General features: G+C 40.5%; 1 protein-coding gene across 1 annotated transcript in view; it reads right to left on the bottom strand.

The window, feature by feature from the left end:
• The window catches only part of LOC124550796 (neprilysin-1-like), a 487,987-nt gene that overhangs the window by 318,604 nt on the left and 148,978 nt on the right, over positions 1 to 20,405 (bottom strand). The window contains exon 2 of the mRNA XM_047125521.1: positions 10,580 to 10,655. Coding sequence (XP_046981477.1) covers positions 10,580 to 10,655 — 76 coding nt within the window. The remainder of the gene's footprint in view (positions 1 to 10,579; positions 10,656 to 20,405) is intronic.

The raw sequence follows: 20,405 nt of genomic DNA, 5'->3' as shown, positions 1-20,405 counted from the left end.
AGCATCTATATTCTCACGTTGTCTGGTCTACTTATGATCCAAACTCCACTTTAGCAGAGGACCCGCTCCTGACAAATACATTCAGAAACAACTTCGTAACATTGAAATTTATCGTTGATGTTGACAAATGTTTATGTGTGAGAAATGTTTTTCATACTACGCATTTCTGCATTTTATTTTTTAGCTATTTAGTTAATTTATTTATATGATGCATATATGTGGACTGAAGTGACAAATAAAAACTTATGCTGAGGTCAGGATTCGAACCCGAGTCACCTATTCACTGGAAAGACGTGCTAACCACTACGCCATCCTGACACAGTGGCTTTGCACAGCTGTACGGACTACCCTAGCACGCTTCCTCAATCGAATTCGCATTCTCACCTCAGACCACTTGGTATTGAAAAGTGAATGGAAACTTGGACTGAGGAGGAAGGCATGCTACAGTAATCCATGCAGCTGTGCAAAGCCACTGCGCCAGCGTGGCGTAGTGGCTGGCACATCATCCCAGTGAGCAGGAGACTCGGTTTCGATTCTCAGCCTTGGTACAAGTTTTCATTCACCGTTTCAGTCTGCATATACAGGGTGTCCCATTTATCATGACCACCCTAAATAACTGTTTGTCCAGATGCAAATTACAAAATGTTTGAAGCAGATGTTCTTTAGTCGTCAGGGGGACATCAATCAGCATGATTGACTTCGTTGTACCTTTGTTTTTTTACAAAGGTATGAACAGCGGTATGACTTTTTAAAATGGCATCCTGTATTTTTTATTCGGTAATTCATTTCCTCTCCTAAAGACCTATTCAAAAATGTATCACAGTGTACCATTCACTGAAACACAACGTTATGAATTACGTAACACAACATTGACGTTGACGCTCCCAGCGCTTGTTGCAGGTACTCAGGATAATGGAACACAGCCACGTGCTGACGTTGACAGAGGACAAATATAAACATAAGTAGAATGCAACCCGTCATTCCGTCAACCAGCGTCAGTTAAAGAGTTGTCTCGGTATAATGTACACCAACGAAGAGAAAGCAGAAACGCTACTCGTCTATGGGGAATGTAAGTTAGCAGAAAAGTAATTGCAATACTGTTTTCCAATGTACGGGTACATTTAGTATAGTAGTTACGATCCTTTTAAATACTTTTGTGTAGAGTAGGCATACAGTATAGACTGTCCTTCCTACAAACTGCATCGAAATAGCGCATCCTTTACTGTTGTTGTTGTTGAAGGTAGGCGAAATGCTACTACGCAGGTAGCGGAACTGTACAAGAACCCACCTTCCCGACGGATGTTTTCTCGTTGCGACGCTTCCGGAAACGGGAAGTTTCAACCCACGACAACGCAATCGTCGCAGCACTCGCACAGACAAAGCTGCCGAAGTTACTGTTCTCGTTTCCGATGCTATGAATCCACATATGAGCACACGGCAGCTTGAACACTAAATTGGCATTCCTAACACCAGTGCACATCGTATTCTTAGCAGTCACCGGTTCCATCCTTACCATGTATACCTACATCAACAATTACATGGGAATAGTTTCCAGAATCGTGTACAGTTCTGACAATGGGCGCAGCAGTATATCCTTGCCACCCGAACTTCTTCTCCAATGTTCTACTGACCGATCAATGTTCCTTCTCAAACGAAGGACAGGTAAATATAAGGAACATGTGTTACTGGTCCAGCGACAGCCCACGATGGCTTAGACAGATGGAACATCAGCGTCAATGGAGAGTTTGGTGTGGGATGCTTGGTACTACAATTATTGCCCCTTATTTCATCAATGGTAGTCTAAACGGCACAGCGTATGCCAACTTCCTCAGGCGAATTCTTCCTCCTCTTCTGGATGAAGTACCGCTAAGAGCCAGAATACTTAAAAGGGAACCTCCCCATCGCACCCCCCTCAGATTTAGTTATAAGTTGGCACAGTGGTTAGGCCTTGAAAAACTGAACATAGATCAGTCGAGAAAACAGGAACAAGTTGTGTGGAACTATAAAAAAAATAAGCAAAATATACAAACTGAGTAGTCCATGCGCAAGATAGGCAACATCCATGAGGGTGTGAGCTCAAGAGCGCCGTGGTCCCGTGGTTAGCGAGAGCAGCTGCGGCATGAGAGGTCCTTGGTTCAAGTCTTCCCTCGAGTGAAAAGTTTACTTTCTTTATTTTCGCAAAGTTATGATCTGTCCGTTCGTTCATCGACGTCTCTGTTCACTGTAATAAGTTTAGTGTCTGTGTTTTGCGACCGCACCGCAAAACCGTGCGATTAGTAGACGAAAGGACGTGCCTCTCCAATGGGAACCGAAAACATTTGATCGCAAGGTCATAGGTCAACCGATTCCTCCACAGGAAAACACGTCTGATATATTCTATACGACAGTGGTGACGGCATGTGCGACACATGACAGGAATATGTTGTCGACCCACCTAACTTGTACACTTGGCGACCGGGTAAAATGATTCTTCTACCTTGCCCGATTTAGGTTTTCTTGTGGATGTGATAATCACTCTCAAAAAAGTGATGAAAACATAAGAGTTTGTCACATAAACTGCAACAAATGAATGCAACAGTTTCACAGTCGCACAGTTTTCCCTGTGCTCTGTCAAAACATATGTTTTTAACGTTTTCAAATTTTTCCGTGTGTAGACCGTCAAATCATGCATATGTCCAGGTAAATCTGAACATGTCCTGGAATTTTGGAGAGCGAAGTTGATTATGTGTGACTGCCTGAACTTTGATAATTGTCTGAAAATAAAAAATTAAACTTTTCATTCGAGGGAAGATTTGAACCAATGACCTCTCGTTCCGCAGCTGCTCACGCTAACCACGGGACTACGGCGCTCCTGAGCTCACACCATCATGGATGTTGCCTATCTTGCGCATGGACTACTCAGTTTGTATATTTTGCTTATTTTTTTCATATTTCCACACAACTTCTTCCTGTTTTCTCGATTGATCTGTGTTCAGATCCACTGTGCCAACTTATAACTAAATCTGCGGGGGGTGCGATGGGGAGGTTCCCTTGTTAGGTGGTATCAACACGATGGATGTCCAGCACATACGCCTTGCGTGCACGTCGTGTTCTGAACCTAAGGTACCCTGCCAGATGGATTGGACGAGGAGGTACAATTATTTAGCCTGCTAGGTCCAGTGATTTAAATCCTCTGGCATTTTTTTGGGGGGGGGGGGGAGGAGGGAGGATGGGATGCATTAAAGACGTTGTCTATCGAGATATTCCAACGACTCCAGAGGAGATGCAGGAACGTGTAGTGCTTGCTTGTAGTTCTCTTCACCAGGCAACACTGGAAGCAGCAAATAATTCTTTCAGTCAACGAGTACACCAGCGTGTCAGTCCCCAGGACCACCACTCTGACCACCTCCTGGACAATGGTACAGGAGAGTCAAAGTCAATTTTGTTTTACGTTTTTACTTGGTTTTCATTTGTTTTCTGACAACTTCAGCAAGTGGACGAGTTTGTGATCCCGGGCTCAAAGTGAATGTTGGGTTACGTAATTAATAACGTTGTGTTTCAGTGAATGGTACACTGTGATACATTTTTGAATAGCTCGTTAGGAGGATAAATGAATTACCGAATAAAAAATACAGGATGCCATTTAAAAAAGCCATACCACTGTTCATATCTTTGTAAAAAACAAAGCTACAACGAAGGCCATCATGCTGATTGATGTCGCCCTGAGGGCTAAAGATTAAGAGATTAGATTAGATTAGATTAGTTATTCGTTCCATAGATCCGTGTTGAGGAGATCCTCGTGGATGTGGAACATGTCCCTTTTTTTTTAAAGCTGAAATAACAATACTAATAGTATGAATATATACAATACATCATTTATTTCTATTAAAAAATTCGTCAATGAAGTAGAAGGAGATGACCACTAGTAAGTCTTTCAGGCTCCTTTTAATCTGATATTTATTTGTAACTAAATTTTTTATGTTTGCTGACAAATTATTGAAGATGAGTGTTCCTGAGTAGTGGACCCCTTTTTGAACTAAAGTAAGTGCTTTTAAGTCCTTGTGCAGATCATTTTTGTTCCTGGTATTGTATGTATGAACTGAGCTGTTTGTTGGAAAAAGAGATTTATTATTTAGGACAAATTTCATTAAGGAGTAAATATACTGAGAGGCAGTAGTTAGTATACCCAGTTCTTTGAAGAGGTTTCTACAAGACGTCCGTGAGTTTACTCCACAAATAATACGTATTACACGCTTTTGGACTCTGAAAACTTTTGTTTCACTTGAAGAGGTACCCCAAAATATTATACCATATGACATTACGGAATGAAAAAAGGCAAAGTATGCAAGCTTTTTCACTTTTATGTCGCCTATGTCTGCTAACACTCGAATTGCAAATACAGATTTGTTAAGGCGTTTCTACAGTTCTGTGGTGTGCTCCTCCCAACTGAATTTATTATTGAGGTGTAATCCCAGGAATTTAAGACTGTCAACCTCTTCTATCTGCTCTTCTTCGTATTTTATCCGTATGCTGGGTGGAAACCTCTTACAGGTTCTGAATTGCATATAGTGAGTCTTTTCGAAGTTTAATGTCAGTGAGTTGGCTTTAAACGATTTATTAATATCCATGAAAATATCATTAGCAGATCTTTCTAGAACTACACTCGACATACTATTTATTGCAATAGTTGTGTCATCTGCAAACAAAAGGAACTCTGCTTCTGGCAGTGTAACTGATGAGAGATCATTAATGTACACAAGAAAAAGCAATGGCCCTAAGATGGATACTTGTGGGACACCAAATGTAATTTCTTCCCATTCTGATGATGACTGATGACTTAATTCACTAGTCCCTTGCACTGACACCCTTTGTTTCCTGTTAGCGAGGTATGACTTGAACCATTTTGCAGCACTGCCCGTGACACGATAGAATTCTAATTTATTTAAAAGAACATTGTGGTTTACACAGTCGAATGCCTTTGACAAATCACAGAAAATACTTGCTGCTTGTAACTTGTTATTTAATGAATTAAGTACATTTTCACTGTAGGTGTAAATACCCTTTTCGATATCAGAACCCTTCAGAAATCCAAACTGTGTTCTTAATAATATGTTATTTGTGGTCAGATGGTTGAGAAGCTGCCTGTACATTACCTTTTCTAAAATTTTTGAGAATGCTGGCAAAAGTGAAATCGGTCTGTAGTTTCATGGCATCTCTTTATCCCCTTTCTTGAATAGAGGCTTAACATCAGCATATTTCAGCCAGTCAGGAAATGTCCCAGTTATAATTGACTGGTTACACAACTTAGAATTGTACTAAACTCACAAGAACATGCCTTAATTAACTTTGTTGATATTTCATCGTAACCACTAGAATGCTTTGTTTTTAAAGATTTTATTATGGATGTTATTTCTTTTGGTGAAGTGAGTGACATATTCATGTACCTGAAGCTATTTGTAAAGGCTAGTTTCAGATATTCAAGGGCATTATTTACTGATCCTGACAATCCCATTCTATCAGTAATGGATATAAAGTACTTGGTAAATAGATTTGCCACACTATGCCCATCGGTTACTAATGTGTCATCTACCCTTAGTGCTATTTTCTCCTGTTCCTTTCTGGTTCTACCAGTCTCCTCTTTCACTTTATCCCATATTGTTTTTATTTTGTTCCATGACATTGCTATCTTCTTCTCGTAGTGCATTTGTTTACATGTCTGAATTACTTTTTTTTATATTTTATAGTATTCCTTGTATTTAGCTAAATCATCAGCATTGGAGCTATTCTTGGTCGACAGATACATTTTCCTTTTTGTCTTACAGGAAATCTTTATTCCTTGTGTGATCCATGGTTTTATTATAGACTTCTGTTTAATTTGAGTAACTTTTAGAGGAAAACAGTTTTCAAACATGGTACTGACATTGTTCATGAATGTGTTATATTTTTCATACATGTCATGAGCACTATAAACATCTTTCCAGTTCATATCTTTGAGCATTTTTCTAAAACACTCAATTTTTGGTTGATTGAATACTCTCCTGTACTCAGATTTAGCAGTATTGATAATCTGCTTAGAACTTGCATCTAAAACAAGGAGCTGCATGTCATGATCTGATAGTCCATTTATTACAGGTTTTATGATATGATTTTGTTCCTTTGATTTGTCTATAAAAATGTTCTCAATGGCTGTCCTTGAGGATTTAGTGATCCTAGTTGGAAGGTTTACAGTGTGTGTTAGATTGAAAGACAACATTAGTAACTGCAGTAAATGTTTACTGGAAGATTGAATTAGAAAATCTGTATTAAAGTCACCAGCATTCAAAATTTCTTTGTTTCTTCCTGTTAAATAACCCAAAAGAGCTTCTAGATGATTTATGAATAGATTATAATTTCCTGCAGGTGCTCGGTAAATAGTTACTATTATATAGGATCTGTTATGGAACTCTACTTCTGTTGCACATGCTTCTAGATGCTGCTCTAAACATAATTTATTAATGTCAATGTTCTTGAATTTATGGCAGTTTTTAATAAATGTGGCAACTCCTCCTCCATCCATATCTACTCTGCGGAAGTGGGAAGCTAGCGTAAATCCTGAAATGTCTAACATATCTATACCAGTGGTTACTTGATGTTCAGAGACGCAGATTATGTCAATTTGGTTAGATGAATTCATTTAATCGATACAAATGAGTAGTTCATCAACTTTATTTCTGAGTCCCGGAATGTTCTGGTGTAATAAAGATAACTAATACTGCATACTAACGGGATTATAACTGCTTTGGGGGAGATGGACTGGCAGTTTTTGATTACTTTCTGTTAAACAGTGTTTAAATGGAGGCTGTATGCTAAAATCTGACTCCTGTTCATCTGTTTTCTCAAACTGAGTGTGTCTGCCAATCTCTCTTAAAACTCGTTTTCTTTCCCCCCTTCCCTATCCTAGAAAAGGTATCCCTCTGACACCTGTGACCACTGGTATTTTACCACTTGTGACAGTGTCCCCCCTTAAGTTTTCTGCGATCAACCCATACAGTTTTCCCTTCCCTTTCCTATAAAGGTGAAGGCCATGCCTAGCGTAGTCCCACCTATCAATAGCATCCACAGGAATCAATCCAATATGGGACCCTATATCCTGCAGTAGTTGGCCAACACCTCTACCATGGGAACTACCTAACAACAGAACTTTCTTTCTCTTTACAAATTTCCGTACCTTTTTCAAGTCCTTGATAGCTTGTTGTGCCCTTTCTACAGCTTCAGCTACATGAGGCTCATCCGATTCTGACTGAGGCAACAGGTCAAATCTATTATCAAGATTTATCACAAAGCTGTCTGATGCTCTCCTTTGCCTGTTCCCCCTATTACTTGTTGCCACTTCCCACCTCTGTTCACCCTTCTCCCTCTTTAACCTGTCCAGATCCTCCCTTTTGTCTAGGTCAGCTTGAAGAGCTGCAATTTTCCCTTCCTGTTCCAGTATTGTCCTATCCCTACTGCAGATCCTACAATACCACTGGTGAGCCTCATTTATGCCCCCATTTCCCACGCCACTACATTCGCCCCAATGAAAGAAACTACAACACCCATCACACCATAGCCCGGAACCAACGATCCTACGGCATGTCACACACTTCTCACTCATGGCAAAAACAGAAATCGTATAAACTGATTTAAGTACTGACTAATACGTAAACAAAGGACCCTAGAAACTATTCAGGCAGATGTAAATAAATTGAAAGAGTAATGAATAAAAAAACTGGTGATTACATATAAGTTTAAGTCACTGTTTACTTACGATACGCACGTGTGAAATTAAGCCTAAAATCTGTGCTATAGGCGCGAGAAGGAAAATAAACTTCTTACCCCGTTTAATCTTATTTAACACTTCACTAACACTTCCACTAATGTAACAACACTTATAATATATTTATAACACCTGTAGACGTTTAAAAATAGCATAATAACAACGCTTTTTATAATTATTTAGTGCACCAAATACTCGAAGAGTCCGCGTCGGCGCAGTGTTGCCAACACAAAAAAGAACATTTGCTTGAAACATTTAGTAATTTGCATCTGGGCAAACAGCTGTTTAGGGTGGTCAAGATAAATGGAACACCCTGTTTAAATCATACGTACTTGGAAAGGTATCTGAAAAGTACAGTTTCATTTGATTTAATCTGATCTGACTAGGTCCATCAGGCCTTCTCTTACTTTGTATCAGGGTTTCCTGCAAACAGTAAATCTTCAACATCATAGTTACCTAAGAAATAACAATTTAAATATGACAAGCAGTATTAAAATTATTTGAGTGTCTATAGTGACAATGGGAATCAATAATACTATGAACTAATAAACATAATATTGGCAGTACTTCTGCAACTGCTGCTGCTGCCACTGATAATAATAATAGTAATAATAACGACCATAATACCAATAATTATAGTGACAGATATAAAAATAATTTGTATATGTACAAAATAGGTATTTTCTGGTATAGGTAGTTATGAGTTAAGGAAATTTACGGAGACTGCAGCAGCTAGGAATACTGGGAAATATGAACGATCTGGTTGAAAACAAGGATGTACAGGGTTAACGAGTGCATAAGGGACAATGGTATAGTCTTACTTCCCTCATCAGTTATTCTGCTGCCAGAATAACGAAACTCATTTACTGCTTTTAGTGTACCGTTTCCTAATCTAAGTTCCTCACCATCACCTATTTGATAGGAGTACATTCCGTTATACTGGTTTTACTTTTGTTGGTGATGATCTATAAGCTTTTTTCTAGACACTATACATTCTATGCTAACTTTGGAAGCTGAAGAAGTGAATTGAAATCTCTACAGCGACCGGAATTCGAACCTGGGCCTTCTTGTTTAGTAGGCAGGTATGCTGACCATTACACCACCACAGCATTATGATCATTGTACCTGCACGAACTACCCAAGTCAAATACCCTCTCCAACACAAACACTCATTCAAGGGCTCTCCGACATTGGAATAGCACCCCAGCATCGGACGTAATGGGGAAATCCTATATTACATGCGATCCTGTAGGTCTTAAATTTAATGCTGGGGTGCTATTCCAATGTCGGAGAGCCCTGGTAATAGTGACAATATAAGGGAGATGTGAATTCGTTTTTGTGTTGAGGAGTGCAGGTCTGTTGACAATAATGCTGTGGTGGTGTAATGGTCTGCACATCTGCTTTGTAATCAAAAAGATCCAGTTTCGAGTCCTATCTAGAACGCAAATTTTAATTCATTTCTGTAGCTTCCAACGTTATCGTAGACAAAGTAGAGATTTTAAAATCTCAGGGAATATTTAATTTAAGAACTACACATTCTGTTCAACTCCAATTTCAAGTCTTGTGCCGTCTCTGACAGAATTACGTTATAGGCGAACCGTAAGTTCCCTATTTCTTCTCCCTGAACTCTCCTTTTGTAAATTTATCCCTGGTCTCCCTGACAGCTATCTCAATGAACAGACTGAGTAACATGGGACATGGGCTACAACCCTGTCTCACACCCTTCTTAAACACTGCTTCCATTTCATATCTATTGAGTTTTATGGCTTCAGTCTTGTTTCTGTCAAGGTTGTAACTTTTCTTTCCCTGTACTTTATCTCCTCTGAGTTCAGTTTTTCAAAGAGGATATTCCACTCAACATTGTCAAACGGTTTCCCTAACTCTTCAAATACTATAACTGTAAGTTCGTATTTCTTCAGTCTGTCTTCTAAAATATGTCGTAGAATCAGTACTGCGTGTTCCGACACGCATCTGAAAGCGAGCTTGTAAAATGATAAACAGAAGTAAAACAGGTGTAATGGGAAGCAACATGTGCAGAAGATACGACGCTAGTGTAACTAGACTAAGAAGGGAGACGTCAAAAGTAGTAGGGAAGAAAAATAATTGATGATTTGAGATATAGGGAGGATAAAAAATGCAAGTGTGTTATTTCGGAGAGAGAGACATTTCTCAAAAGAATATTCATTTCTGAACGTCTGTGTGCGGAATGTAACCGTGTACGAATATAAAACGTCGACAGCATACGGGTTGGTTCCCTGATGGTGTTACAAACTTTTTTCCAGCATAAATCGGTTCCACGTTAACTCAATACAGTACCTCCCTAACTTCGCTGCCATACGATAATCTGAGCCCTCACTGTACCTCTGTGAGTAGATCTAGTTTAATTATAACCACCTGGTAAATATAACCGTCATCATGCACTATTAAGTGATTTGCCGAGTGTTTATGTAGACGTGAACGGGTATTTAAACTGTGCACTAAGATATTTTTGTTAGTAGGATGGCCTGATGCTGTTACTTGGTACCGAATCCTGTTTTTAGTTGACGAAATAATGGCCCAACTGTAGATCGAAGGAAGTAAAATTTTGTTGTTACTTTGTTGGTCAATGTTCCAAACGACAAGATGTCTGGAATACGTTTATGTTAATTAGTCATTTACTCGTCCCACGACCATCCGCTTTGGCCCACATGATCCCACGGAACGTGCTAAATTAACAAATTTTAAAAATTCAATAATTGAAATAAATATACTTTCTATGTTGCTCATAAATTCGTTGCCTATATAATGTGAATGAAATACACTTACTAAGTGGCCCTTGTGTTGATCGGTATGAGATCTTCATGGCTGGATGCTCCTATGGTGGAAATAGTCGAGGTTGAACCTGAAAAAGAAGGAAAAAAATGGGTACTAATGTAGAGTGATTGTCTACAACGCCTTTACCTTCTGGACACATCATAACTTCTCAGCTTATGTTGCGGGGGGACTCTTATTTCTTGAAATAAGAGCAGGGCTACGGAATGACCATCAACTCAGATAGAACTAACAGAGACATTGGAGGTCCGCAACGGATGCGGGAACAGAATTCGCCTAATTTACACTCGCATAGCATTGTCTGCGGACCTGTGTTTACAGTCGTAGTACCAACTGAAATACCGATAATGGTGAGTGCACTTTCATGTCGTCAAAAGTTGTGAGAGTTTTTAGTTATTATAATTCTTAAATCAGTTTCGAGACTCATGTTCTTCTCAAATTTTCTGATAAATGCTCTTGAAATAATGCATTTTTCTGAATCGTAATTTATTGAAATTTATGCTAAAGCGATGTACTAAGCACTAATGTATAGAAATTATTATAACACAAGTACTTGATGGCACAGAGCAGCAAACAGCTAAAAATACGAGTTTTGGTGTAGTTTTAAAAGAATAGTTACCGATTACGAATTGATACAGTTTGCCTGCATAGTTCCGTCAAAACAAATGTTAAGTGAGTCTACAGGTGAGTTTTCCTAGAATTTATATAAATAAAAATATAAATGTTCGTTTGTTCAAAAGAGTGCATCTCCGAAAGCTATTGACGTATTAATTTCAAACTTTGACAAAACATTGCATTGAAATACAGGCAGATTTTCAGATAACCATTTCTTTTAATAGTGTGTGTGTGTGTGTGTGTGTGTGTGTGTGTGTGTGTGTGTGTGTGTGTGTGTGTGTGTGTTTGTATCTTCTTGAGATTTTTTGTGACAACTTTTCCCTGTTATTAAAGGCACATAAATTTATGTACTATATAAATTTAAAAAAATAGGCAAATGAAAGCAAGCGTGTTTACCAATGGAACGTTGTGTCAAAGTTTCAGAGCAATCAGTCGAAAACTTTCGGAGATTTGCTACCAGAAACATCACATTTCTCTATTTAAGTACAAACGTAGATGCTCGTTTTTTCAAAATCTCAAATCTCCGACAGTTCTGATTTGCTTTGAAATTTTGACACGACATTGCATTCGAATGCTCAAACGTTTAAATGTTTTTATATGCCTACCGGAACGCGATCTGGTACGTATATACACTCATGCTCATAAATTAAGGATAATGCTGATACACGGCGAAACAATGCTCTGGTGGGCGATTTGCGGGTTTAAATCACCTCGGGGTATGACCATACGGTTCATTTGACCTGCGGTCGTCACACGGTGGTACTGGCAGAGGTGTGTTGGTGCATGCCAGACTACGGTGCAGCGAGTAAATGTGCACACGTATTCAGACGTGCTAATGGTGACTATGTGTTGAAAATGGCTAAAAAAACACACATTATTGACGTTATGAAGGGTAGAATACTAGGGCGACTGGAGGCTGGTCAAACACAGCAGGTCGTAGGACGGGCCCTCTGTGTGCCACAAAATGTGATTATGGCAACGATTCCAGCAGACAGGAAACGTGTCCAGGCGCTACAGTACGGGACGCCCACAGTGTACAACACCACAACAAGACCGATATCTCACCATCAGTGCCCGCAGACAGCCACGGAGTACTGCAGGTAACCTTGCTCGGGATCTTACCGAAGCGACTGGAACAGTTGTCTCCATACACACAGTCTACAGACGACTGAACAGACACGGTTTATTCGCCCGGAGGCCTGCAGGGTGCATTCCACTGACCCCTGGTCACAGGAGAGCCCGTAAAGCCTAGTGTCAAGAACACAGTACATGGTCATTGGAACAGTGGTCCCAGGATATGTTCACGGACGAGTCCAGGTATAGTCTGAACAGTGATTCTCACTGGGTTTTCGTCTCGCGTGAACCCGGTAACAGATACCAACCCCTTAATGTCTTTGAGAGGGACCTGTATGGACGTCGTGCTTTGATGGTGTAGGATGAGATTACGATTGGTGCACGTACACCCCTGCATGTCTTCGACAGAGGAACTGTAACAGGCCAGGTGTATTGGGACGTCATTTTGCACAAGTATGTCCGCCTTTTCAAGGGTGCAGTGGGTCCCACCTTCCTACTGATGGATGATAACGCACGGCACCACCGATCTGCCATCGTGGAGGAGTACCTTGAAGCAGATGAGGCAAATGGAGTGGCCTGCCTGTTCTCCAGAACTAAACCCCATCGAGCACGTCTGGAATGCTCTCGGTCGACGTATCGCTGCACGTCTTCAAACCCCCACGACACTTCAGGAGCTCCAACAGGCACTGGTGCAAGAATGGGACGCTGTACCCCAGCAGCTGCTCGAGCACCTGATCCAGGGTGTGCCAACCCGTTGTGCGGCCTGTGTACGTGTGCTTGGTGATCATATCCCATACTGATGTCGGGGTACATGCGCAGGAAACAGTGGCGTTTTGTAGCACATGTGCCTCTGGACTGTTTTCGCTACTTATCACCAATACCGTGGACTTACAGATCTGTGTCGTGCGTTTTCCCTGTGTGCCTATGCTATTAGCGCCAGTTTTGTGTAGTGCCACGTTGTGTGGCACCACATTCTGCAATTATCCTTAATTTATGAGCATGAGTGTATATATAATGGAGGCAGTAAAAGGGGAACCTTACAACAATGTGAATGTTGATTTGTTCAAAGTCTTTAATCCTTCGAAAGTTGGTGGCCTTTTGCTTTGAAATTTTGACACAAGTTGAATTCTAACACGAGTGTGTTTTTAGGTACCTAATTCATTAATACATGTATATCGTCAATATCTCAAAATGTACCTTTTCGATTTACTTCAGAGTTTCACATGTTGCTGTAACAAACGCTTAACCACATTTAAACTATATATTTTTTAATATATAAATGTACCGGGTGATCAAAAAGTCAGTATAAATTTGGAAACTGAATAAATCACGGAATAATGTAGATAGAGAGGTACAAATTGACACACATGCTTGGAATGACATGGGGTTTTATTAGAACCGAAAAAATACAAAAGTTAAAAAAATGTCCGACAGATGGCGCTTCATCTGATCAGAATAGCAATAATTAGCATAACAAAGTAAGACAAAGGAAAAATGATGTTCTTTACAGGAAATGCTCAATATGTCCACCATCATTCCTCAACAATAGCTGTAGTCGAGGAATAATGTTGTGGACAGTACTGAAAAGCATGTCCGGAATTATGGTGAGGCATTGGCGTTGGATGTTGTCTTTCAGGATCCCCAGAGATGTGGGTCGTTCACGATACACCTGCGAGTTCACGATACACCAATAATCGCACGGATGGAGGTCTGGGGACCTGGGAGGCCAAGCATGACGAAAGTGGCGGCTGAGCACACGATCATCACCAAACGACGCGCACAAGAGATCTTTCACGTCTCTAGTAAAATGGGGTGGAGCGCCATCCTGCATAAACATCGTACGTTCGAGCAGATGTTTATCAGCCAGGCAGGGGATGATGCGATTCTGTAACATATCGGCGTACCTCTCACCCGTCACGGTAGCAGTTACAAAACTAGAATCACGCATATCCTCGAAGAAAAAAGGCCCGATAACTGTAGTGTGGTAAATCCAACCCATACCGTTAAATCTCTCGTCGTGCAATGGAATTTCCACGACAGTTCTAGGATTTTCGGTAGCCCAAATTCTGCAGTTGTGGGCGTTGACAGACCCTCGGAGCGTGAAATGAGCTTCGTCGGTTCACAACACGTTACTCAACCAATCGCCATCTTCCGCCATCTTTTGAAACGTCCACACCGCAAATGCCCTCCGCTTCACTAAATCGCCAGGTAACAGTTCATGATGCCGACGGATTTTGTACGGATAGCATCGGAGTGCCAACCAAACAGTAGTGTATGGAATGGCAGTGCGACGTGCGACTGCACGAGCGCAGACTTCCCTGTGCATAGACGAACCCGCCACAGTCTCCATTTGTTCCTGAACTGTCTCAGCAGCATTACGCCTTGAGCTCGGTCGGCCACTACGGGGTCTATCGTCTAAACAACCCGTGACTTCGAACTTCGAAATCATTCTCGCCTCAGCTGCATTTGTCAACGGACATTTACCCGTTCGAATCCCCTCCCTAGGGCGATAGGATCGTAACGCTGAACTAGCACATTCCCCATTCTGATAATACAGCTTCACTAAAAGCGCCTTTTCAGGCAACGTCAACATGCTGCGACTGCTGGCGCGTCTGATTCTCTCTCTCATTACAGCTCCTTTTATACAAGATTGTCATGCGCAGTCACTGATGTTTTGCTGTCCAGCGCCATCTGTCGGACATTTTGCGAACTTTTTTTTGTTCTAATAAAACCCCATGTCATTCCAAGCACGTGTCTCAATTTTTACTTCTCTATCTACATTATTCCATGGTTTATTAATTTTTCAAATTTATACAGAGTTTTTGATCATCTGGTACATATGTGCTAAATAAGCAACAGTGACTGTTGTTAGCAGACAGGAAGCTGTGTTTATGGCTTATTGCTTTATGATTAGAATACTACTACAGAATCGGAATCCGCAATGAGAATAAACAAGTCTCAAGGTCAGAGGAGGGAGCAGGAGGAGATGGAGCGAGAGAAAGAGAGAGAGAGAGAGAGAGGGAGGATATGATGGATGGAGAAAGGGGGGAAGAGAAGGTGGACTGAGAGGGGGGGGAGGGGAAGAGTGGGCAGGAGGAGAAGGTAGAGGTGATGGAGAGAGAGTGGGGAATGGAGGAGCAGATGGACAAAGAAAGGGGGAGTGGAAGATGAACAGGGTGGGGAGAGACAAGGAGATTAGGAAGTATATCCAACTCCCATACATGTTAGAAACGTGTGCTTTCTCTTTCCTTTCCATTTAAGCACACAGACACAGGCAAGCGTAGCCAGGTACAGCTGTTGTCTGCAATCGCCTGCCCAGTGCGTGTACAGGAACGGTTTAATCGGATGTGTTTATTATGTTACTACAGAGCCTAGTTCTTTCCCCTCTCATGTGACGAGCGAACGTGGGTGAATCTGCAGCGAGTCTGACCACTGGCCGCGCTCTCGTATACAGTAGTAGCCGCCACGAGCCGAAGACCGACGCACACGAAACTTTCAACCCCGCATTGTGCCGGTTTGCTCCATGTAAGTTATTCATTGAAATTTGTATCTGGTTACTTGCCACGAAGTATGAAATTTGTTGAGACATTTTGGATGTGTTGTACTCTTTATGATAGATTAAAAAGACATAAATAAACGATAAAATCGAAACTGCGCTGGAAATATTATTTCTGGTGGAGCTGTTCGAGAAGTGTCTGTAAAGACCCCCGTAAACGATCAAACATTTTGTCAAACATATGTATGCTTGGCAAATATTTGACCGTGTACGGTGCAGTTTGGCGTGTTTGTCAAGCATAGATCGTCCCGGAGTGAAAGTTTGACAAGATGGCGGACGTCGTTGTGTTGACGTTTCGCCGCATAAGTTTACAGCAAAATTGTTTTATTACGATTTATCTTACTGTATCGTGAGATTCCGCTACTATGAAATCTACGATCAAGTATAGAAACAAAACAATACTGACAATTACCAAAATGGTAGAGGTACCATATCTTTTCCAGCCATATGTTACGCATGAAGAGGTTATGAACAAAATCGATATTTTATGCATATAATGAGACACAAGTGGAGTGGAATGAAATCAATGAAATCGAAGTTCTTACACGGATGATGTGGGCTACATGTACTCACGTTGTGATATTTTAATGACCTGTCGTTAGAAGGCATACTTGTCTTCTTTTCCTATGTGAGGGTGAAATAAAGCTGAACATGTTATTAAACGTTTCACTGTCTGTCCGCACAAAATTGATGTACCCATCAGTTCTGAGTGAAACATTTCCATTAACAGGTTTCCAGCTGCATATTTCTCACTTTAAACTATTCCCTGGACCTGTGTCTTGTTTTCTTCTTGTTTAAACACAGTGCCAGAGACAATGTTAGAATTGCTTTATGTGCATTTGTAGCCATTCGCACTGCTTCAAAAATGCAGCATATACGAAAAGTGTCTGCTTCGAAAGGACGGTTAAACTGACAAGTTTTCTTAGTACGTGTACGGGTTTGTTTGACATATCTGTGGCTGGACAAGAGCGAACTTTACAGGCAAGTTTGCTCTTTCAGGAGAAACATAAAATGTAAAAAAATTTCATTGTCCATGCGATGAAAGTTGATGTAATCGTCGGGTTCTGAGGATAATATTACCTTTAGCATGTTTTTGTGCGTAAATCTCTCATTTTAAGCCACTCCCTGGATCACAGTATTGTTATCTTCTTCTACTTTAAACACAGTTCCAAAGTCAACGCCAGGAGTGCTTGGTCTGCATTTGTGGCCGTACTCACTACGCTCAAAATACACACGAACACGAATAGCGTCTGCTTCTAAGTGAGGTTAAACTGACAAACATTGTTTGAACTTTAACAGGCTTGTTTGACAAATCCCTCGCTAGATAAGAGCGAGTTTGTCAGCCACATTTGACCGTTTAAGGGGACCTTAACTAGGCGGGACTGATGTTGTCACAGAGTAAGTACGCATGCGCCAAAGATGGAGGAGTAATAACTGTGAAGCGTGAAGCCTTCTCAGCCGAATGCGGCATCTCTGCTGTCTGTAAACAAATCATTGTGGCTGTGGCCTTCGTTTGTGTGAGAGTTGTTATTTTATTTAGCCGGAAAAAATGATGACTGCATAACAGAGCAACGAACTGTCGTGAAATTGCAGATGAAACCTGGAAAAACTGCTATTGAAACCTGCCTTTTAGTATGAGAAGTGAATGATGAAGTCTGTTTATCAGATACGCGAGTTTCTGAGTGTTTCGAGCGTTTCCAGCTTGACGGAGAATACGTCGAAGGTGACTCACGTCCGGGACGCCCTGCAACATTAAAAACGGTTGATAATATCGAAAATGTAGGTAATCAGATTCGATCTGACCGTCGGTTTGATTATTCAATCGATCACTGGTGACCAAAATTCTCACGGCCGAACAAAAAGAAGCTCTTAAAAATTTTTGTACTCACACTTTCATTACCATTAAAACAATTCTAATTTCTTCGAAAGAGTGGTGATGTATGACGAATCTTGAGTATTCACTTGTGATCCAGAAACTAAGCGCCGAACCATGCACTGGAAGAGTCCAAATTCACCAAGAGCGAAGAGAAGCTCGAGTGAGCAAATCAAGATTAAAAGGGATGATGAATTTTTATCTTCATGGAATTATGTACCTTCACTGGGTTCCTGAAGGTGAGACTATTAATCACCATTACTGTCTTGCAGTCATTGCTCCAATCCGTGAGAAATTAAAAAAAAGTCGACCCGGATTGAAGAAGAACAATTAATGGGTTCTGTGTCGAAACAACGCATCGGTTCACACCACACTGTCTCTCAAGAGCTTTCTAGCGAAGTACAACATCCCGGTGTTAGACCAGCCACCTTATTAGCCTGACCTTGCACCATGTAACGTATCTATTTCCCGAGGTAAAATCTGCATTAAAAGGAAGAAGATATCATTTAGTTGAAGCTCTGAAATAAAAAGCGTCACGCGTCATTAAGGAGCTCATAGAGAAATTCTTACATCTCGTATATTCTTCTAAAAAGTACTGAAGAATTGATTACTATTGCAAAGAAGTAATTTTACCCAAAAATAGTTTTGTTCACCAGCTGAAGAGGAAAGAAAAGGTATTTACCAATAATTTCTTCGTTGTAATTAACGGTATTTCAATGGGTTCAGATTTGTTCTACTAGAAGAAAGGAGTGGATTAATAATTTTGAACGTTATACAGAAGTAGGGGAATTAAAGAGGAATCTGCCAGATGGAATTTTGAGTCGTGCATAGTTAGATGATCGCTAACACTTGTTTTAAGAAAGAAGGTTCTATACGTGGAAATCTAGAGGAACCGGAAGGTTTCAGATCGGTTATATAATGATAAAATAAAGATTTCGGAACCAGATTTTAAACTTTAGGACATTTCCAAGGGCAGATGTAGGCACCGAGCATAATTTATTTGTTATAAACTAGAGATTAAAACTGAAGGTATTTGTAAAATGGTGAAAAATTAACGATATGGGACGTCGATAAGTTTGAAAGAACCAGAGGTTGTTGAGGGTTTCAACTGGAGCTTTAAACAAGATTTGACTGAAACAGGGGAAAGGAATACAGTATAAGACGAATGGGTAGCTATGAGAGATGAAATAGTAAAGGCGGCAGGAGATCAAATGAGCAAAAAGACAATGCCAAGTAGAAATCCTTGGATATCATTGGAACTAACTGACGAAAGGAGTAAATATAAAATTGTAGGAAATGAAGCATGCAAAAGGGAGCAGAGATGCTACGCAGGAACTATAAGAGGATAAATACAAGGCTGTGTAAGCATGTATACCTAGGAGACAGATAGAAACCACCTATAGGATCTTTAAAAAGATTCTTGGAGAAAAGAGGAGGAGCTGTATGATCACTAAGAGTTCAGAGGGAAAGCCAATACTAAGCATAGACGGAAACCTGAAAAGTGAAAGTAATATATAGAGGGTTTATACATGGGACAAGGCAGTATTATGAAACGAGAGAAGAACATAGGTGAAGATGAGGTGGGAGATACGATACCGCGAGGAGAATTTGACATAACCCTGGAAGACCTAATTCGAAATGAGGGCCCTGAAATGGACGACATTCCCTCAGAAGTATTGATATCCTTGACAGAGTCAGCCATGAGAAAACGATTTCACCTGGTGTGCAAGATGATGAAACAGGCGAAATATGCTCAGGCATAAAAAAGAATGCAGTAATTGCAGTTCCAAAGAAAGCAGGCTCCGACAAGTAAGAATACATCCGATCTACGAGCTTAATATGTTGCAAAATGTTGCCATGAATCATTCACAGAAGAAAGGAAAAACTGGTCGAAGCCGATCTTGGGGAAAATCTGTTTGGGTTCCAGAGAACTGTAGGAACAGGTGCGACAATACTGACCCTAAGACATTTTAGAGGGTGCGTCAAAGAAAGGGAGGCTAAAGCTTATAGGATTTCTAGATATTTTATATAAGGTTTTTGACGACGTCGATTGTAATACACTCTTTGCAATTCTGCAAGTAGCAGGGATAAAACAGCCTAGCAGCAATTGTTATATACTGGCTTACACGAGGGCGGGTTATCTGAAAAATTACCTACATTCGTCATCTGTGCTCTACTTCTAGAATTTTGGTCGTTCTCATGCATTTAAGAGTCGAACCGGCGCTCTGAAGTTATAATCTGAAATTACATCGACACCGCTATGTTGTCGACCGTTATAACGAAGAAGAAGCAAAACCTCACGTTACAGGTTTGTGTTAGAACGCAAAATGCGTGAAATGTCAGCCTCTGACATTTCTTTCATTATTAAACACTTTCATTTGGCCACAAAAAATCATCAATGTGGACCACTTGCTTACACTATTTATAACAAAAGGAAACAAATAAAGAATGGCCAAAATGTTATTTCCCTGTATTTAACGTCCTACTTTTAATGTACAGTACATTTACAATTGAATACAACAATAATTTACCGTAATATTCCGGATATTTTTGTAATTTATCACTGTGTCACAGCATCTTTGACACTCACGTGCTTTGCAACCAATCTCTATTTGTTTTCATATGTCGGAAGTAAGTAAAACACGTAGTGCATATTGGTAACTTTTTTTGGTCTATCGAAAATGTATAATAACGTAAACCAA

Source organism: Schistocerca americana, chromosome 9, assembly GCF_021461395.2.
Source record: "Schistocerca americana isolate TAMUIC-IGC-003095 chromosome 9, iqSchAmer2.1, whole genome shotgun sequence".
NCBI classification, from domain to species: Eukaryota; Metazoa; Arthropoda; class Insecta; order Orthoptera; family Acrididae; genus Schistocerca; species Schistocerca americana.
Note: the sequence above shows the minus strand (reverse complement) of the source record. Positions and strands in the feature narration are given on the sequence as shown.